Source organism: Pleurodeles waltl, chromosome 12, assembly GCF_031143425.1.
Source record: "Pleurodeles waltl isolate 20211129_DDA chromosome 12, aPleWal1.hap1.20221129, whole genome shotgun sequence".
NCBI classification, from domain to species: domain Eukaryota; kingdom Metazoa; phylum Chordata; class Amphibia; order Caudata; family Salamandridae; genus Pleurodeles; species Pleurodeles waltl.
In genome coordinates, this window is record NC_090451.1 from 502,735,569 (window position 1) to 502,758,285 (window position 22,717).

The 22,717-nt window shown below is 44.4% G+C and overlaps 1 protein-coding gene across 4 annotated transcripts in view; it reads right to left on the reverse strand.

Annotated features, from left to right (window-relative positions):
• PRMT7 (protein arginine methyltransferase 7) overlaps positions 1-22,717 on the reverse strand; it is a 424,549-nt gene that overhangs the window by 250,594 nt on the left and 151,238 nt on the right. For all 4 annotated transcript variants that reach the window (XM_069217242.1, XM_069217243.1, XM_069217244.1 and 1 more), the window contains one exon: positions 12,221-12,359. In XM_069217242.1, coding sequence (XP_069073343.1) covers positions 12,221-12,359 — 139 coding nt within the window. The remainder of the gene's footprint in view (positions 1-12,220; positions 12,360-22,717) is intronic.

The following is a 22,717-nucleotide window of genomic DNA, read 5'->3' on the forward strand; positions in this document are numbered from 1 at the left end:
GGAAGTGCAATGTGCGGTATCTCCAGGTCGCAGTGCAGGCAGCGGTGTTGTTGCTGAAGCGATGTCGTTGGTAGACCCAAGGCAGCAGTACTACACAGGGCGGGCTCTGTGCGGCACCCACGGGTCACGGTGCAGGCAGGGGCGTCTGTTGACAATGCTGGAGTCAATTGCGCTGGAATCGGTGAACCGGTGCGGGACGGAACGGTGCTTCAAGTACCTCACGAGCGCTGTCCTCAGGCCACGGTGCAGGCAGCGGCGTCTGCGTCAGCGTAGAACGGTGGCATCAGGGATACCAAGGAGGCGGTGGGAGTGAGGCGATGCAGTGTGCGGGACCCACAGGTCACGGTCAAGCAGCCGCTTGGTGTTGGCATCGGTGAGACCAGGGTTGTGGTGTGAAGTGGGACATGGCTCCATGAACCGTCGACAGGTCATGGTGCAGGCAGTGGCGTCACTGACAGCGTCATGGAATTTTTTCTTCTGTTGCAGCACAAACCACACATTTCCCCGTGCTTTAGGCAGATGAATCTGAAGTCCTTGATAACCCTGAGACTTTCAACAGGAGGCACGCTCTACTTTAAGGCCTTGGAGAAACTTCACAAGCAGGATACACAGCAAAGTCCAGTCTTTGTCCTCTCCACAGCAGAAGCAGCAACTGCAGGCCAACTCAGCTAAATGTCATGCACATAGTGCCACTCTCTTCCTCATGCTCTGGGAATGCAGACATATGCAAAATTGCTGGAGAACAATCATAGAGAAACTGTGCAAAGATGCAGCTCGCAAAAGATGTGAAACAGTGTCTCTTGGGGCTCCTCCCAAAGCTCAGGAAGTCGAAAATGCCAGTTAAGTTTGCTGCACTGAGGCTGGTGTTGAGAAAACCAAGTATAGCTATTTGTTGCCCTTCTAATAGGGTGCCCGCATTTGAGATGTGTCAGAGGGATAAAATCGAACAATCCCCTGGTAGAGGAGAGTCTCCTTAAGATGGTAAGAAATTACAATGCCTAGGAGGACATAGAGAGATGGACAATAATGATTAATAGGCTTACAACTTCAGGGGAGAGTGCAGCAGATGAAGAAAAAGTGGCACAGATGAACCAGAGTCCCCACCCCAAAGGCTGCAAAGGGCTGCCTGGTGGTGAGATATGGGAACAAGAGCAGGGCGAGGATGCGCAGGGCTGCACTAAAATGAAGATGCCTCACTGGTCTAGAAGGGATGACGCAGGGAGGAAAGGCACTGCCCAGCCCCCAAACGTGTCTGGATAGGTCTGTGAAGTTGACTATAACTGCTGAAGGTTGTCTCTCTACTACTATGTGCTATTATATCTCCACTTGTATAGGCACTCTGTGTAATGCCAAGTTGTTGCACATAGTTTTTGATGTTTATATTACTTTTTTGTCTGTGGCTGACCCATAGCAAAAACAGGAAAAATGGAAAGATTTTTATTTTCAAAAGTGTAGGCATGATAGCATTCAGAGATGTGGCAGAGTAGAAGGTTAATGAAGTGGGGGGGGGGGGCACCACCAGAGGTAGCATGAAGGAGTAGGAGGCAGTGTTCTGTGCAATAGTGGCAGAGGTCCTCATACTGGGGATCTTAGACTGATTATACTTTACAAAGTTGTCAGTCGATGGTAAGAATGTACAACTGTGGCAGGAGAGAAGTGTGAGTTATGGTACAAACATTTTGAGTGAGGACAGAGTGACCTGATAAGACCCTGTAAATACCTGACTTTGGACATGCCAGGAGTGGGGGTAAAGATGTTAAACACTTGACTGATTTTCACAAGTTTGTCAGAATTCATAGACTTCTTTTATCTATGTAACAGGGAGCCTTTCTTAGTTTTTAGGGCTTAGTTATGTTTGGATACCCATAGTTGGTTGTTGGTTGTAAATGGGCAAAGGTACAGATGGTAAATTCATATTTCCCCTTTGCGGTCCTTACATGGTTACTTAGATCTTTAAAATTATCAGAGCTATGGGGTACGGTAAGTTCATAATAAATGTGATTCATGCACAGGAATAGAATTCCAGCGGATATGCATGGGAGTTTGAAAGTCACATGTACACGGCGATAATGTAAAATGGATGGGTCAAAGGTGGGTTGAAAGAAGCTCAAAAAGTTTAATGTAAGATCTAGAGATCTGGAGTGTAAGTGTGAGTGAGAGGAAAAAGTGCGAGAGTGTTGGTAAAAGTGATCAGAGTAATCAGAGAGGAACTGGGAGAAGAATCTTTTCAGTTTATTTTTAAAGTTGAGGTTCTATGTCTTCATGCAATGATGACTTGACATGAGGAGCACAGTTGGTCAAAGATGGTGGTGAACCCATTCAAATATGTCTCCACATGAGTATGTGGGCAACAAAGGAAAAATGTGTGCCTTAAAAGTAGATGTGAAAATTAGGTGTTCTATAAACGGTGGAGGAAGGTTGAAAAGTATTACTTGGGTGGTCAGAAGTAAATTTTCAAAAGGAGAGCAACCCGTAGCCTTCACAGGACAAACAAGGTGCATGTGAGAATTGGGCATAATTACTATGGAGATGAAAAGAAAAGGTGTCAGCAAGTCCATGACAGCAGTGAATTTGAGTTGAGGTGTGTGTGCGAGTCAGAGGTCAGTGACAATTGTACTACACACCACAAGTTTTCCATAAGCAGAGAGTTTATTTGAGAGTTTGTGGATTACTTTTATAGTTCAAGACGTTTTTGGGAGTTCATTACCAGTGTAGAGATAAGTTAGGGTCACATGCTAGGAAGTTGCAGAGATGGCTATAAGGTGATGCTGTTAAAGTAGTATGAGAGGAAAGAATGTGGAAGTAGGAGAATGTGAGAAGAGGAGCAGAGAAGCTTGATAAACTCACAAGGCCAGTGACTCTGACTATTAAGAGACATAGAATGACAACGAGGGGTTGACTGGAGAAAGAATGCTTTAGATTTGGGTGGTAATTGGTGAATATGCAGGTGTAGTGGGGGTGCATGTGACCACGAAAAATTAAGTGTAGCCACAGGTGTAGCTGAGATATCTACTGCCAAAATCTGCAACATCTATGTCAACGGATAGATTTTTCCATCAGTCGAAATGAAACACCTATAGTGTAACCTGTGAAATAGCACAGATGTTTTAAGCTACATTCTGTAGTTTTGTGACCCTTGAGTAATTGTGTAGTTCTGCAAGGAACAAGTCTGTAGAGGTTTATGAAACCTGCCATATGCGCCGGCTGCCCAAAAAGCAAATGCCTGTAATGTATGTGTAACCAGGGGCGACAGATGCGTTCTGTGATGCTTGAGCATGTTTATTATGTGTCTCCGAGGCAATAGCTTGGCTGTTTAAAGTCAGAGTCTGGGTATCCTCAAGAATAGCTTTCTGATATGAGGGAGGCCCGAGTGTGGAAGTCTTGGATTACCAAATATATGTAATTACTTGGATAATTGTTTAACTAACATTTCAAGATTATGCGTAAAATCCACATCTCTAATAAAGCCTATGCTTTTCAGGACACTACATTATATTATAAGCCCAAGTCCTTACAGTATTGAGGTCCCACCAGCAGTAGAAAGACCTCAAAGGATGTGACATCCTTGAAAATAAAGTATTAACCACTTGGCAAGCTATTAACAATGGGTTACAAAGCCTTTGCTCAGAAAAAAGAGCGAGACAAAATCATAAGTAGCTGGTTGAAGAGGAGCAGCTTAATTTCACTCACTCAACACTTTGAAATATGCAGACAGCCATTATACCCTTTCTTAGCTTGCTTTGTAAACCAAGCCTTTGGGAATAAGAAAATTCCAAATACTGTAAACACATCTTGGAAGACATTAGAATGCCCACGTTTGAACCACATATATGAAAAACTATGCACACGTCTTCTTAAGTATCAATTGATCATATCAAGTCCAGTCCAAATACAGTTCTCAAGAATCTTCCTTAATTCTTTAATCCTTTCCCATGTACATCACTTCAGCCAAAGCCAACACGTGTTTCATCTGGGATGTATTGCCTCGCGACTTCCTCAGACCTTTTATGGGCTATTTGCTGCCGTGCGTTTCTTTACTGTACATATAGTGGTTTACATATGCAAGGTGGAGATAAGTCTTTTACAAAAATTATTTCTAATGTTGCTGTGCTAATATTGGAAAATAAACCTCATTTATTTTATTTGTGTGTGTTTGTTATGACATATCACCTCAGTGTCATGTACATACAATCTCAATTAAAGCCATGACCCCATGAATGGGCATTAAGTGAATATATTTACATGCTGAATCCATGCAGTGCAACCTTCCATTGTTGTTTATAGATTCCTATATTACCTCTCCGTTGATGCTCCTGATATATTATTTCCTCATCTAGTTTATCTTAGTTGTAATGGGTGACAGGTTCCGACTCATCCTAAATCGGAGTAGTCATTAAAACTAAAGTTAAGGTTTTATAATCACGTGGTTTATTAAATTAAAAAAGTGACCAATAGTATTTTGACTAGCTCACTCACCTCTTTGTTAATTTGTATTTTCATGTAAGAAACAAGAATTGTGCCACTTCAGTTATGTTTAAACCTAAAGAGAAGATATGACTAATTACTAAATGTTTATTATATGCGGGAACACCACTAAAAATCTTTGTTACCAGAACAAGTACCTCACTTGCTCACCTGTGTTTTAAATGTCAGTCTTTATCCGGGCCGCGAGTAAGCAAAAGCTCACTCCCCACTTAGTTAGTTTAAGTTTCGAGTAAGAAGTAAAGATGTGTCACTTCAATTATATTTAAACCTGAGTAAAAGAAATACAACTAATTACCGGATGCTTGTTATATGCGGAATGACCGCCAAGAGTCTATATTGTCAGAACAAGTACCTCACTTGCTCACCTGTCTTTTGAAGATCCGTCATTATCCGGGCCGCGAGTACGCAAATGCCATGTTTGATCGCGCCGTATATATACGCGTGATCGAAGACAGTAAAAATAGAAGAGGGATACACCCATTAAGACTCCAAGTATCAATATGGAGAAAGGACTAGATCTTTACAAGAATTGTTGCCATATTGGAAATCCTCGTAAATGATACGAGGCATTTCCATCTAAATGCTGCTATAATTACACATTAAATGTAGTATAATTGTAAACTACTTCATGGATTCAAATATGTGAATATTGAATACAATAGGCCTAATATTAGTCATTCCTATATTATTGTAATATTTACGCTACTATTTAGTCATAAGAACTCTAGATTTGTCTCCATCTTGGAAACCCTTGTGATGTAATGCGAGGTATTGCCACTTATCAATTCTGTAATGGACTACTAATAGAACGTTTGATATAAACCCTTCATTAGTTATAGTGTAGTAATTATTCAATGTTAAGCTAACCCAGTGTTTTGTGCCTCTGCATAATTGTATATTAAAGATTAGTTCTATGTGCTTGCAATGTACAATTTGCTAAGGCTGGGAGAGTGCTGGCGACATTGCGGGACTTTAATGCAGTGTACCTGAGCAGAGAAGCGTTTGTGCCTTTCCTCATAGACTGTGTCCCGGTGTCAGGGCGGGGACGAAATCCGATATAGCCTTTCTATTCATGCTCTGTGGGCTTGTCTTTTGTTGCATGTTTATTACATAATCAATAAACAAATATATAAAATAAAAAAAAGATTAGTTATTAGCATGAACACCTCTAGTAGTTTGTACTCCATAAGGTCTATCCTAATATAATATCAATGAATTTAATTAGAAAATAATAAACTAAATCTTTGTTGTTGTACACACAATGGTATACATCAATCAAGTATTCCACTGTAACCATAATTCTCTCCAAGTCATCTACAGTGCATGGATTCTGCACCTAAATATCCATTAATGTGATGGTTATGCATGTGTTATATTGTGATAAGTTTCTTATTGTATTCTTGTTTATTTAAAACAGCTCTTGATACACTATACTATCCTGTGTGTTTTACTTACTCTGAATAGTTAACACTCCCCTAGAAAATATTCCATTCATAATCTGAGTTCAATCCATTTTCTACCACCCTCAGGCGCATAATCCAGATAGATTCTTTCCTCCTTAGTGTTAACTCCCTATTACAAATTTTTAATTTTTAACTTTAATCATTTGAGAATTTTTGTACATTATACTCAAAGAACATATTAAATATATTGTTTACAGCCTATAAAAGCCCTGAGGAAGTCGCGGGGCAACACACCCCAGATGAAACACGTGTTGGCTTTGGCTGAAGTGATGTACATGGAAAAGGATTAAAGAATAAAAGAAGATTCTTGAGAACTGTATTTGGACTGGACTTTATATGATCAACTGATACTTAAGAAGACGTGTGCATAGGTTTTCATATATATGGTTAACAATCATTGATTGTTACTTCAGGGTATAATAGGGGACGTACCTTGCATGTGCACTGTCTGCAAAAAACTGTGATTAATAGCCTTCATTACTTTACACACTCAGTAGGAGAGCACCTTATCTCTACGTTACCACCCCTTTGTTATTTTACTAACCATGCTTGAACCTCCCTATCTGCAATGTCTCTTTACTACGAAAAGTGCTGCAAAAGGCAGCAATGGTCCGATCCCAGGCATCCCTGAAAAATGTGAAAAGTTAAGATAGTGGGTGGAAGGTTTTAGGACAGTCAATGCTAAAAAAGAAAAAAAAAAAAAAGCTTTTCTATTAATTGAAAATAACTTCCTGAATGTGACAGCTCAAGGAAGTAATTCACTGATTATGCTGCTGGTGACTTCACACCGTTTACCACAATATCTTGGTGTACCATTTGCATGATGTGATGGGATAGTTGCAGCTGGTTGGAAATCTGTTATTTTGCTTTTCTTTCTGATCATAATTCGCATATGAACAATCAAAATGAGGTATCATCTACCCTTTTGGTAGTCCCTGAAGTCACTCAAGATTCCAGTCTTTCTAACCAGCTACTCAACATATATTAGCAGCCATTACATTGAATACTGAAGAACCTTGACCTACAAATATGCAGACAACAATCAAAGCATAACTCGTCTCACAAAAGATCTAGCAGCTGATCAGTAATGGGAAACGGCAATCTGTTATTCCTCCAGTAAAGGATGCTGATAAAAAAGCTGAGCTTTAAGAATAGCAAAATGTTTAGAAATGTGCAATTCTTCTCTTCTTTCATGTTAAAAGAATTAAGGTGTCTTTTTATTTAATGCTTTATATTTTAGCAGAGGTACATTCATCTTACTGTGTATCTAAAGGAGCTCAATAGAATCATAAATCACTTTAATATATGTGTATTATTTTACATTCTACATCACAGTTTATAGCCTTGAAAGTACATTTTAATTTTTTTTAAAGTATAGTGTAACCAAATATCGAAAATAAAATGGGATGACAAATACAAAAATGTATTTTCTGCTTCAAATGATGAGACAAATTAAAAAAATAAACTGTTGTGTACTGTGAGGATTTTGGTGTGTTATACGATATATCGTGGAATACTTTCGGAAATACTGTCTAGGGTCCACTCCGGCTTAGCTGTATCGCCTTTAGCTAAGCCCCGGGTTGCTGTGACTTTGAGCGGCAAAGCTTAACAGAGGAAGGTAGTGTAAAGCTTTTAACAGTACCAAACAATGGAATAAGAAAGGCACAAATCATGAAAGAACCAGGACACCAATTTATAAAGACTATATTATTATGAATTTTTAGAGACCTTGATGAGCAGAATCCACTGGATGGTTCTGGAGATACAAATTTTAGAAGATATTATCACTTTTAAATGTAACTGCAAAAAAACACTGGTCAACAAAAAGTTTTTAAACGTTTAAAAAGTTTTAAAGCTTTAGGGCTTGATTTAGAGTTTGGCAGAGGAGTTACTCCATCACAACGGTGATAGATATCCCATTCGCTGAAACAAAAATCTCATTATATCCTAAGGGATTTATATTCCTGTGGACAGGCTATCCATCACAGTTGTGATGGAATAACCCCTCAGCCAAACTCTAAATTAGGCCCTGAGTTATGCTACTCCAACTTGGCTTGGGAGACCAAATCCAAAAAAATGGAGGTCTAGTGGCAGTTACCTGGTCCCTAAAACTTTTTTAAGGTAAGTTCCAAACTTTACAGGTTGACCGCCGTAGACTTCAATGGAGTGGTCTTGATGCCTGAGATGCAGACGAAAAGATGTTTGAGTTAAGGTGAGGTTGACGGGAGTGCCTTTGTGGTTATTCCTCAGTCAGAGGGTGAACTTGAGTGACTGGCCAAAGAGGTCGGGGTCCCTCCAAGTCCTCTACAGTGCAGTAGCTAGCCAGCCGATGTAGGGCTACTGGGCTCCTTACACCGAGGTTGAGGCAAATCCTTAGGTGGGGGCTAGAGCCCTTTGTGGGTAACGGACTCTGATATCACTACTAGGTATGGCAGACTGGGTGCAACTTTTGGCTATCTCAGATTTGTCCCTTGGTTCACCCAGTGGCCGATGGCGGCAAAATGTCTGCAGTGGCTACCAACTTGTCAGTTTGGGCTACTTCAGCTCTTTTGTCCCTGCAGCTGGTTCCAGGGGATCAGCTAACTGATCATTGGAGTCACTGCTTTGATCTGGGGCTCGGAATCAACTTTTCCCTGAGCCAGGAGCCACAGGCATAGTCCAAACTTCACTAGCCCAAAGTGCAGCAGGTGCAGTCCTCCTGATAGTGCAGCATCTCATCATGCAGGTTGAAGGGCAGCTTGGCAGTCTTTAGTTGTCCTTTCTCCAAATCTAAAGTGATTTGAGGGGCAGGTAGCCAGGGGTGCCATATTTATCACAGGAAAGTGCCCTGAGGAGGCTATGCGGGCACTAGCCAATGGACTATTAGGTCCCCTCTCTCTCGGTGATGTGTTTACTGCGGTGTGTGGCATCTGGCTACCCCAGAGTGCACTCTTCTAGCCACTCTCAAAATGTCAGGACCACTCTTTGATCATCAGGAGCTCGGTAACCCACCATTCTCCCATTCTGGGAGAGGAGGTCACAGCTCACTCTGCGGGAACTGACATTGTTCTTAAGCGTGGGAAGCAGTCACACATCTTCCCAGGGGGGCAGAAAGCTGTCTGTGTGCTACAGCCTGTGTGAGACTACTGGACCAGCTGGGGCACAGAGAGGTAACTTTCAAAAAGTTGCAGAACTTTAATTGTGACATTAAATACAGCCTGGGCATCATATCAGGTTTAATGCCACTATTACTTTGATACCCTATTGTACCCAGTTAGGTAGTCTCATTCAGGAGTTCGCGAGACTGAGGTGCCCACCGATGACCCTATGTCAGTCAATAGGGCTACTACTTTTTCTTCAGCAAAACGACAATTTAGAAGCGTTTCTGTTAAGACATATAAAAAGCCTCACCACACATCTACACTCACCTACTCCGCACCTGGATACCCTCACAAGTGACAACGAATCTACCTTACATTACATTACATGGGAATACACATGACAAACTAAATTAGGAAATGTAATAAAATTGAACGTTTCACTTTTATTGATGCAGATTTAGGAAAAGATGAACAGATGGTCTGGCCTGAATCTAGGTGTTTGGGAAAAACTTGACTACATAATGATGAAAGTTCTATGAAAGGTTTTATATGTTTTAAGTAACATGCATATAAACATCCCCTCACGCTTGTGCAGACATAGGCAGGATGTTTAAAGATTTCCTCTGAGATACAAAAAAAAGCCTTTGTTCGCCATTAAAGGACTGCACATAGCAACTTGTAAAAGTGGATTTGGTCTATCTAATTTAAGGAATTCTTTGAAAACTCAAATTCATAGGCAATCAATCATGCTAATTAAAGTATTCAAAGACAGAACCCTAAGATGGGATATTGCAGAACAGAATATCATGAATGGGTGGTTCAGAAATGTGTATTACAGCCAAAAAAGATTCGGTTGGAATGAGATTTTGGAAAAGTTTAAACATAGCGAGAAAACTGTCAGAGAAGTTTACCAAGGGAGCAAAATGAACATACATTACATAAGTTTTGCCCTTTTTTGTTCAATATGGCAGCTACACTGTCCAGAGTACAAAAATCGATGGATTAATTGCTTGAAAAGAGGAAAGATAAGACAAAAGAATGTGCCTCAAATGGATAGGGCTACCATGTTTAGCATTTTTATAAGAAAAATATGTTCTCCCCAAAATAAAAATCCAGGACTCCTTTATCCTGAAACTGAGTAGCTGTGTACTGCATTTTGCTAAGCTGAGAAAATGTCGTTGGAACAATACCCACTTAGAAAATAAGTAATCTTGAGAAAATGAAAGTCTTTAAGAGTACTCCTTAACAACATTTTTGCACACCCAGTTACAATTTGTGCATGTTGAGGCACATTTGCTAAATGGATAAATTATAACTTTGCGTGGTTAAGGCACAGAAAAAGCCATCTGTTGTCCGGGAGAGAACGCGGAGAAAGCCATGAGGTAAGTGGGGCTGGGGCAGGGTTGAGGGTGGGAGTAAGGGATTGGAGTGGGTTGTGGATCAGTGGCAGGTTATTTTTTTTCTTAAGAGGCGGGGTAGATGCGGCTTAGTTTTTTTTTTTTTTTTAAGGGCTTATTGTGGGGGGTTGGGCTATTTTGTTTATGGGCGGGAGTGGGCGTGGTTGAGCATTTTTTGTTTTATTATTTATAGCTTAGGGTGGGGGGACTGGGTAGTTTATTTTTAAAGGGGTGGGGGAAGGTTTAAGGAGGGCGGGAGGTGGAAGGAAAGAAGAGGAGGAAGGATTAGGAGAGGTTGCAGTGAGGTAAGTGGGGTGGGGGCAAGGTTGGTGGGTAGTTTTTAGCGGTGGGGTGGATTTAGGGCTTAGGTGGGTGGGGGATGTGGGGGTAGTTTAGTTTTATGGGGCAAGGGTAGGAAGGTCAGGGTATTTTTTTTTTAGGGCTCAGGGCGGGTCGGGGCAATTTTGTATTTAAAGGCGTGGTGCGGTAGCTTTTTTTTTTTTTTGGGCTTAGGGTGGATGGGAGGTCAGTGTAATTTATGTATTGGGTGGAGGTTTTAGGGCTCGGGTGGGTGGGTGGGGGTAGTTTCATTTTTAGGCATGGAGGGGGCTGGTGTAGCTTTTTTTAGGCCTCAGGGTGGGTGGGGGGTCGGGGTACTTTTGTTTTTAGGAGAGGGTGGGTGTGTCGTAATAGTTTTTTTTTTGTAGGATTCAGGAAGGGTGGGGGTCGGGGTACTTCTGTTTTATGGGGCAGTGGTGTTGAGGTCGAGGTAGTTGTTTTAGGGCTCAAGGCAGGTAGGGGGTGGGGTACTTTAGTTTTTAGAGCCTGGGTGGGGAATTGGGATAGTTTTTTTTAGGGCTCAGGGCAGGTGGGAGGGTCGGGTAGTTTAGATGTTAGGGGTGGAGGTAGGCTTGGGCCTGAGGACGGGTGGGGGAGGATGTATGACAGAACCACACATGCCATTTTACATGCATTTCCACAAAGGCATGCTTTTACAACAAAATGTGTTGTAAAGGCATGTGTGGTAAATTGGTATGTGTGGAAACAACGTGGTCATGGTTCTAACCACGTTAAGGCATGCGTTGTTCCGGCATGCGTGGTTCCATCATACAACGTCTCAATCAGAAAAACAAAAAAGCTGTAGGTAGAATACATGGATTCATCTCAGAATCTCCGCCATCGGGAATTATTAGGGCCAAAGTCTAGTCGAACACAGACTAACCTTATGCACAAAATTTGACTTTCAATACATTACCATTAATTACCGAAATATGCTGAACCGACCCTACCAATCTTCTACGAGCAGGGCCTGCTTTAGAGTGGTGCGCCACACCGGGTGCTGACCAGGACTGGGGGAAGCGGACCTCAAGGGGGGCTCTGTTTTTAGCAATGACTTAGGAAACTTGACATTTAAAAGCACCTGGTGAAAAGTTCCTTGTGCGTCCAGCCTTCAGGAAACAATTAAAATGTCATGATACCTCTTGTGTTTAATGTTCCTGCTAGGGAGAGAGTTGGGAGGTTTGTCTAGTGGCAGCTTTGACTCACCATAAAGTAGCGCAGAGGGTTAATATGCCTACTGGAAAGAACAGAACTGTATTTTAGGTGGATATCCGAGTGAATTAGTAAAGTCAGCCTTTAAAAGCACTTTAAAACAAAATAATGTATGTGAAAGGGGCACTATGGAGAGATGAGAGGCTCATTTGCGGGTGGTAGTGAGTGGTCACGGGGTGGGGGCAACAAAAATGACTGTTGCATAGGGTGCCACCAGCACTAATGCCAACCAGTGGAGCCTCACCTTCTTTAGAGCCTGTATGTACTGGTCCATCCGCTGCTGGTCATTCAGCTCTCCAAATCGTGGCCGGTTCCACAGCATATGTGCCTCACATCTGCAGATTGGGCGCTCCAGACTAACATCCTTTCCACCTTCTTCATTTCTAGAGGACAAAATGTAGATCATGCACCCAAAGAGTCAGTGAAACTCTGCAGCATATCACACTTTACAGTAAGCGAACACAGAGGTCTTATTAAAAATGTCATGATGCTGGTCTCTCACTTGCAGTGCTACTTGATGGAGAGGGGTGGACCAAGCCTTGAGATCAAAGATTAACTGTCATGGGCTAGGAGTAGTAAACACAAACTACTCCTCAGACATGCAATTAACTTCGAGCAGAGGTTTTTGCACGTAGACATAAATTAATAAGCAGTATGGATAGCTGCAGATGCAAGAGTGGGGAGATGGATTTGAGAGACTCTCGCACAATCTTGAAATCCTAGATGAGTGTAATGCAATAGAACAAAGTAATATTTTTCTGATCTATTGTATGTGCAGCATTTTATAATGGGTTTAAAAGAATATTAACAAGTTTAAAAAAAAAAAAAAAAAACATGAAACTGAGATTGCATTACAATGCCACCAGAAAAGAGTTTACCTTCCTATGCGGCCTCTGGTGTAACCGCACACATTTAACTTCAGAAATACACACTAAAGACACTGTCCAGGGAAATTGTGTGTACAATACTGTGAAGAGTGCTGTCCATGTAGTGATCACTCTCCCCTTGGGTATTTTATTTTCATGGATATTGACAGGAAGAAGACATTTCCCTTTTGTATGATACAATATTGATTAACATTTAACAGTTTAAAATTCAACATGAAATGAAGAAAATACATGTTTTTTTGCTTGAACATATTGACAAATCTAGTTGTCAAATTCACTTAAAGTCTCTGAATGAAAATGATCTCTAACTAGACAAGAATACAGTTTAATAAGATGTTTTTATTCATAGGGACAGCTACTTCCCTTAAAGTGTTTCACATGCCTCTATGCATCAATATTAGATGACACTATCCAGTGGTCAGCCTTAGGCTAATGGCTTGATTACTAGTATATCCTTACTGAGATAGACTCCTCATGATCTCTACCCAGCATATAACTATCCCTGCCAATGGCAGCATCCAAACGACTTCTATATTCCCTTTACTCTGGAATGTCCTGCTATGACAATCATCATCTAGCATTTTAGTGTCCTCGGTTCAACTAATTAACCTCTTTGAGAAAAGAGCTATTGTCATTTTATCCCCCTTTTCCTTTCCTTCTCTCTTTCACTTCATCTTTTTCTTTCCTTTCCTTTCCTTATCGCCCTACACTTCTTTCTAATTTCTTTCAGTCTTTACTTTCTCCTTTCTCTCCCCACTCCTTGCTGCTCGATCTCTCCCCTTTCTCCCTCTTCTTCTTTTACAACCCCCCACCGCAACCCCCCCTTCTCTTTTTTCTTTACTTCTTCCCTCCTCCTCATTCCCGTCCCCCCCCTTATGGCATAAACCCCCTTACCTCCCCCCTTCTTTTCTTCTTTTTTCTTTTCCCTTTTTTTCTGCTCAGCCTTTCTTCTTTCTTTCTTTCTTTCTTTCCTTTATTTCTATCCCCCTCTCTCTCCCGTTCCCCCCTTTTTTGCTAAAAAAAACCCTTCCCTCCCATTCCTCCCCCCCTCTTCTCCCTCCTCTTTTCTTTAATTTCCTTCCCCCCCCCACTTCTGTGGCCCCCACCCATCGCGGTACACGCGGGGTGCCGGGCCTTTACCGCGGGACTCTCCTTCCCAGAGTCCCGCGGCCCAGCTTGACGCACCGCACCACTCGCGGCGCGTCATCATTGGGTGCCCTACCGCGTCCTTCAGGCAGGACGCGGTTGGAGTGCCTCCTCTGGGCCACACTCTCCTCGGGCACGGCCCCGCACTGTGGGACTCCATTTCCCACGGGTCCCGTGGCGGGTCGCGCCCCACCGGGCCCGGCGCGTCACCTCCAGGCGCCCGGCCGCGCGCGGCCCCCTCACTGGGCGCGGTCGGAACGCAGGTGTTTCTTATGCGTCTCAACCATTCAGGACGCACGTTGCCCGACGATGCCATGCACATCCTTTCCTTATTCCACACGTTGATTGCTTGTCGCCTTTTGCCTCGCATTCATTGGCTATGTCCATCATAAATACCAGGCCAGCCCTCCACTTAGTACCAGTGCGGCCTGGCACCGGCATGTAGGTACTCCCCCCGGTAATCCCTTTGGAGTGGTAAGTTTGAGCCTACGTGGCCGTTTGGATTTCTCCTTATTCTGTACCAGAGACTACTTCTTTGGCCAACAGCCCTCTTGGCCTGCTGCCTCTCTTTTCTTGTGGCCTTTACTCCCCTTTTTCTCTTCTTCTCTCTTCTCTCTTTCCTTTTTCTTCTCTCTTCTTTTTTCTCTCCTCTCCTACCTTTTTTCCTTCCTCTTCTTCTTTTTCTTCTCTCCCTCCCCTTATCAGCTTTCCCCCTTCCCCCCTTCTTTTTTTTTCCCCATTTTTGCTTCCCTTTTTCCCCTCCTTTTTCTCCCCTTTCTTCTTTTTTCTTTTCTTCTTCGTCTTTTCCCCTTCTTTTCATTTCCTTTTTTCCCCCCGTTAAACCCCTAATCTCCTCAGAGTGTGACTACAAGGGAAAACCCTCCCCGGCACTAGCCAGACCAGAGGCCACCCGCCCCCGACTCCGGGGTAAGTCACTAATGCATGTGTGAGTGAGTGTTTTTTTCCCCATACACTGTCACTTTGTGCTGTGTTGTGTGCAGTGGTGTGCCACCTCTCACTCTTATTAATTTGTGGTTTATCTATCAGCTATTACAGACCTACCACACCATGAACTACCTGTTCAGGTAGGCCATTCATGATTCAATTTGAGCACTTCACCTACTGATAGTGCTCCGACCCTGACGAATGCCCCTGACCTACCAGCACTTTGTGAGGGCAGAAACATGTTGGTCATACGTATTTCTTTTTAGACTCTAAGAGACATTATCCTCGAATGAGCCTCCTCCCCTGTTCTTAACCTTACCAACATGCACCCCCATTAAAACTAACTAGCAGCAACCGGTGACATGTATGGTAATTTTATTTCCACCCCATCTGGATCTCTGTAAATTATCCAGCCAGTTTAATTTCAGCACTCCCTCTGGTTCTTTTAACCAAGAGGTTGAGTCCGCCCAAGTAGTATCATCTTACTTGGGTGGGGCTAGGTGGTCAAATGATGAAGCAAGACACTATTATGTGTGTGAGACCACCTAGTCCATAAGGGAACTCCCCCCTCCCCCTGTAGGACAACACAGTGCTCCGTCGCTGGGACACTTTTCACCCATGCTTTCCCCGTGTCATAGCTTAAGGCGACCTAACTGACACCGCCTACCGAGGGAACACTGACCCAGTTCTACCCTCAACCCCTACTACCCCACACCCTTAGTGATTATACTAATGTTTTACCAACTGTACTTTAAAAACTCTGCGACCTCGTTGCATCTGTTCTAACTTAGGGACCCCGTTTCCAAAGGATTTGCTGTAATCTTCCAGCTTTACTCTGGCCTATCTTTCAAAGCTCTCAATCACTTATTAGCACCCTCTGAAAGTGTCTCTCTTTATTCACTTTTTACAAATGCGCACTCACCTGGCCCCCTCATAAACCAAGCAGGAATCGCAGGAGCGGTTTGAATGGTTTTTAAACACATTAAAGGTGTGTGTGTTATATATATATATATATACATACTCTACTGCACACAGTGGTGCAACGGGATGACCAGTAGAGAAGCAAACTCTCTACAGGGAAGGGACTTACACACATACGTCATGAAATGATATGATGATGTGCAGAGGAATGATCTGCTTAAACATAGGAGTAAGGGTGTCTATCCATAGCAGAACAGCCTGCTGATGAGAAGACCATGATTGGCATAGTTGTGTACTTGACAACAGTTAAAAACTGCATCAATAAAACAGGCAACTTTCCAACTCCATTAGAAACGTACTGAATGCTAGTCAGCTTCAAGAAGGAAGTAAGGTGGCCACTTACTGACCAGGGTTCAATACCCTCTCAGACAAGGGTCCATGACCCTCAGCTAGTACAGAGGAGGATCAAGAGCCATATCGTTCTGGTGTAGGTCTTTAAAGGGTTTCCATTATTTTAAATGCATCTCTTTCCCTTTTTTAGGGCCTGGCTCTAGATGGCACGCATGTGCTGTCTCGAACCGAGACATGCTGTATCTTCTTTGTGGGCTTCAGCCCGGTCACAGTTTTCCCAGGTGCTGGCACCAGAGTAGGTCTCGCAGTCTCTCTCTCTCTCCATTTGTCCATGGCATGCATCTGTCATGCCTGCTCCTGCGTTTTCCACTCCAGAAGAGCAGCGATCAAGTACAGTACCCCTCCACTATCCCTCAATTTATGGTAACTTTGGGAACTTCTTTTTGCTTTGTTAACCAGTCCTCCTCAGGAGCCTTTGTTTTCTCATATTCTGTGCCCATGCATCTCCTCCTTCCGTATTTCAGGCTGCTGATGTCCTGCAATTCATTGTAATCAGTGGCCTTTGATGTCGTACGATTCGTGTTAACAGTGCTGGTTTTGATCTTTGAAGTCTGTTGGACTGCTTGCCCCAAAGCTACATCACTCAAGGAGAAGTGCAACGGGTTTGCAATCTTCCTTTCACTGTCAGTGCCTGCTGGGCTGCTCACTGTTTGTTTGGGAGTAGGGACTCAAAATATTTATGTAAAATTTAAAAAGATCCACAGTAATTTACATGTAGCGCTAAACTATCTATTTTAATCCGATTGTTTTAACTGGAATGCATATTTCAGTTACATGTAGGGGGACATTTGTAAAATATTCACTATACATATGTGCCACCAAGATCAGCTTTCTGAGAAAGGGTTACTCCGGGGTCTGTGACCTTTTGATTTGTCATTGCACGGGACGGCTTTTTGCTAATTTATAGTACCACTACTGTATTCAAAGTATTATTTTAGTACAGAACCCAGATGCCTCCAGTAGACCCCTGCCCCAACACCCGCCAAACGTAAACCGACAAAGTCTGATTGTTTTTGGCATTGGAATAATTTTATTTACAAATATCAATTAATTAAAATCATAAAAACAAATCCTGTAAGTCAAAATTAAATCCTGTCATAAATCTCATAAATCATGATAACGACAACCAAGGATCCTCCCGCATCCAGAACACCGTTGGACCACACAAGTGAACCGTACTTCCCAACACCTCACCGTCCCTTGTCCTTGAGCTCCGGGTTCCGCCCCACCACAACACCAAGCTGCCGTGGGGGTGTAACGGGGTGGCCAGGAGTGCAGCCCAGTGCCAACCCCAGCGATCTGCGCACCCTAACCTCCAAGCTGGTGTGTGCATCCGCCGGTTGATTCAGGACTGCAGGATCCTACCTTCAGTGTTATCCAGGGTACCCTGCCTTGGGTACCCTTCTGTTGCTTAGGGTAAATTTATTATCTCATCTCACGCCACGAAGGCGACCAGGGGCCCAGAGGTCCTTCGCCCTCCCCACTCTTAAATGAACTGTAGGAAAAGGCCCAATCATCCTCAATGCAACGTCCTGTTCTCGCATCAGAGAAATGCACCCTCTTCTTAGCACCTGTCTGCACCTTCAAACAGTCTGTGTGGGGTATTCCCCACGCGCCCTGGACCAGGGCACTACCGCAGTAGACTTGCCTCTCCCCAGTCCAGGTCCCCTCTCTGTACGGCAATGAGGTCCGGGAACAGAAGTCCCCCGCACCCCTTCACCCTCTGGACCAGTTGCTGCAGCTGAGTGACTCTCAGACCACCGATCCCACACCACTGGGTACGATGTGAAAATGATGCAGGCTGAGGCTTGCAGAGCGGTGGGAGCCTGGAATCTGCCTGCCAGACAAAGGAGAGATCGAGCACCCATACCATATAAGACATCCTGCTACTGAAACAAAGGAAACAAGCATGAGTATGTTGTACCGAAGTGAAGCATAAGCAAAGCGAAAATAACTTTTGTCATTGCAGCACAGGCTGAATATAACATTAATAGCAGACGGAGGACCACCGGCCACTCGTTTTCATTTCCCCAGAGGACATACCGGGGTTTGCCGCTACAGCAGTTGCCCCTCTATGAAACGACTGACAAATAACCAGCTGGGCCACCGTAGTTGCTCCTAAGGCCGCCGCCCTGTCTGAAGAGAACCAATACCGTACCAAGCACTCTTCACCCATGTGAAGGAAAACACTGCTAGGGCACCAGTATTTAGGCGAACCGCCATTGACGATCCCCAATTATCTACCGGGGCACAAGAGACCTTGTGCAGCTCAAAGTTTGATGGCTGTCCCGCACCCCCTCTTGGGTCATGACTGGCTCAGAGGGGTTGGGCAAGCAGTCCGGCACAACAACGCGGTTGTGTAGGCCATCCCTAGGGAGGGTGCTTCATGTAGACCCGACTTGTGGTTACTGGAACGTTTGGTCTTAGTGTGCCTGGAGCTCCATATTACAATCTGCGTGAGGCATGCACCTATTGCATCTAACAGTGCCGCCAATGCCCCAACGCGCTCATAGATGCATGTTTTTTGAAGCTCTACCCACAGGCCGCGGGAAAAATGAAGGAGCTCCCAGTACATCCGTATACCACGGGAGTCCCCACCCAACGGAACTTGTGGCAGCATCCCCTGCAAGACTTATTGAGTGTTAACAATTATTCTGTCAGGTATCTCTACAGAGAGGCTTCTCGAGCAACTAAGCGTTCTTGTCCCACCCATAAGTTACTCTCCTGTGTGTAGGTGAATCTACAAAACTGATGAATGTATGTCTACTGACACAAATGCATTTGTCCTCTTGAGGACAGTGTCAAAAATACCATAGAACCACAGCTTGGGAGGATTGTCAACGCCGTAGGCAGCTATTTATTACCGGAGCAGCCACCTCCGGCAGCTATAACTGCCAGATGTAGAGTACAACGGCCCCGCATGTAACTGATCACCGCACCTAAATTCATCAGCTGGATGCCTGCGGTGAATGGAAATTTGTAACCCTGTAGCTACTAACTAGCTCCCCCAGCAAGGACCCTTCGCGAAGCTAGGACTCTTCCATCACACAATGACGTGAAAACTGTGCGAACTCTCCCCAACCAACACCTCCTGCCCCATGGTCCAGCTACCCTTCCTCCTCCAGTAAAATATATAAGAAGCTCATTAGGGAGCCTGTTAAATATTCCGGTCTGACCGGACCATGCGCATGCCTGATCTGAGCTTTAGTAAGGGCATCATAATAAATGCACTACATGGGAATTTGAATACCGGATGCTCCCCCTGTAAAAGGAACAAATAAAAGAAATAAAGCTTCTGCCTTGTCAACACTTGAGTAGTACAGTGTATGAGGCCGATACCTGAAAATTGATGTAGGTCCCATTGGGCTATGCGGGAGTGTATACTTTACGACCAGCCCGAAGACTGTGAAGGGCAGACTACTTCATAACAAGGAGCTCCCTAACCAACCCTCCGAAAGTTGAGCCTGTGCATCTGCATTAACTGACCTATGTTTGAACTGCAGTCTGGACCAAGGTTTTAGCCCGTGGCAATAGACGGTAGTAAATAACCTCACTAATCAAATCCCTTTCATCCCTCCATATGCTTCCCATTGAGTCTGACATAAGGCAACGGACACAATTGTCTGGCTGATGCCCGGTGAGAAATTCACCCAGTGTCAGATTTAGTTCCGGAGCCCACCCCCTCATATCTTGCCATGAGCACTCACCCAGCCAACACTTACCCCGACTAGAAGCGATTTTGAAAAGAACTGCATGTTACATGACCAATAGTTAGGGGGCCCGAATACCCTTACAGAATGCAAGACAAAATCAAAACGTAAGGCGAACTTTATCGCACAATGGGATTTCTGGAGAGCAAGCAGCTTGCATCTTGAAAGGAAGTCAAAATGGACTTGACTTCCCCAGTGGCGTGCCCAGGGTGAGTGCAGGCCAAACTGAAAAACCACAGGTGAACGTGTCAGTCCATGGATCTACAAGAAGAAATGCCATCCATATGGGACAAACAACTTTATCCAACGCGAGGGCACACGCATCCTGGAGGGTAACCATACGGGTAATAACTCCACCTGCATTAACCGGGCGCCTCCCAAGGGAGTTCAAGCCCAAGCCCGAACCAATGAAACAAACATTAAGCGTGCCCTGGTGTCCGCAACTAAACTAGGGCAAAACTAAACAACATATGATCCCCAAAAACCGGTAAGCATAAATGACAGATCCAGCTGCGATGCGAACTCCAGATTTCCCGAGTGCCAGATCCATACTTTCACCAACTAAGCCCCCAGCACCAACTGCCCCTTGACCCGTTAGCACCCTGCATACCTCGATGTACATCATATCCACAGGGCCGCCAGGGCTCCCCACCTGAGTCCACACAACAACAGGTTAATATCTGTGACCAAGCAGCAGTGTGCAGCATCTCTGGGAGAAGCCTCCTGTGGCAGCAGGAAGACCACGCTAAGTGCACACAAGAGACAGCACCTGAATGAATGCGCTGCTCACCCTCTGCCATCAAGTGCACACCATAGAATCCACACCAGACAGCACCTGAATTGATGTGCAGCACATCCCCAACACCCCCTAGAGGACCCTGGTATTTAATCACTATGATACGACGTACGCCTGAATCCCCCACATGGCTCACTCGCGTCCAAAAATTAGGTACTACGGAGTCTACACAACAACAGGCTCACCACCGATCCGTGCGAAAGTCCGGGCTGGGCCAGTCCCCAAACTGAAGTACAAAGGGTTTGAAACCAGCATACGCCAGACCCACTCTGACATCCTAAGTGCCACCCGCAACCAGTAAATCATTGTTGGAAACCAATGAACTAGTAGGGAGGGATAAATGCCAGACTTTCACAGGGGCCAAAGGAGTGGAATATTGTCTATTTGAGGTTTGGCTAGACCCTAGAGAGTCACCTTCCAAAAAACACCACTCTCTCTCTCTAACTGAACCAAGGCAAGTTCTGTGCACTCCTGGTCACCCTAGCAGTAGCAGTGCCCCCCTAGCTCCGCTAGTGCGAGCTCCTTGGTGCCATAGCGCCTATTCTACAGGTGGTCTGCAGAGGTGGCGGGGGCAGATTCCACAGATACTTTGCGCGAATGCTGCGCATTTATTTATTTTGTTAAAACATCCAACTTCCGCTGTCTTTGCCCTCAAGGCACATACCTTTACTTTATCAGCCTAACCCAAACAAAGGGAACCTCCCCTGCCGTGTGACGCCCCTACAGGTCCCCTTCCTGAAATCATGCACTGATCTCGTTTTTCTCTGAAATGCTTGACCAATCAAAACATGAGCTCTGGTGAACCTGACTTGAATCTCACGAATAGTGCTGGACAAATGTAGAAGAATGGCAGGCAACGTTTGGCCCGCCGACGGGTACTGCACAGGGGTCTGTCCCTAGTCCTAGTGGGTCACATCTATTGTTTAAAAGGAATTAAAGAAATTCAAGGCGATAAACACTGGTCAAGGAAAGACAAATGAGCAATAGGAAACATTCAGGGCTACACACACTTCTCTCATCTTCAGAGGCTCAGCAGCCCCTCCCCAACCTAGCACAACTATCAGGCGGCCACTCTCACACACTCAATTACAATGGGCAACCCTGACCTGCCACAGCATGTGCTGCACCTCCTTGGACCCCTCCTTAGGGCATGACAGTTAGGAGTCTCCAGGGGAGATGCTGCTTCTGAACAGCAGAGTTAATTCTCCCCTCCCAAGGACGATTAGTTGCTTCTATGCAGGAGTTTTTCCTCATCCCAGTGGGGGGCGACACCTCCATTCACTGTGGCCAGGAGAAATATCTCTTGTACACTACCTTAACAAATCCAGAAATAAACAGGAAGGCAAGCCAATGCCTTACCTGTAGTTGCAGTTTTTCCACTTAATGGAGAGGCTCTGTCACTCAGTATGTGCCATATGCAACATATTTGCTATGCCTTACAGGCACATGGTAGCCAGTCTTTTCATTACTTTTGTCAAACGAGGGCCCCACAGAAAATATTAGGAGTTGTCAGAAAAATCAGATCTTTCATTATGGACTCCATTCTGAAACATGCAAAATAGAGCCCCTTGTCACAGTACAAGTGAAACTGAAAGTGAGAGAGGTGTGTAGTTTAATGGTTAGGACGCAACAGTTGGTAATGTGCTCTCTGCTGGGATGTTTTCGTATGTTGAACAGGTTTTATTCTGCACAGGCCCTGCTCACCCATTCTTTCTGTGGTCGATAAATGGATCGTTGAATTAATGACACCTGTTGCAGTGCCATGAAGTGCCGGAAATGCTGTTTTCTTTGACCGAGGCTTCAGTGCATCATAATGGGCAGTACCTTACAGTGTTGTAGGCTGCCAGAGGCCAGGGCTGAGATGAGGTAAGCCCTATAAATCCTGTGACTGCCAGCACACGCACTGCAGCACGTCTTTCAAAAGG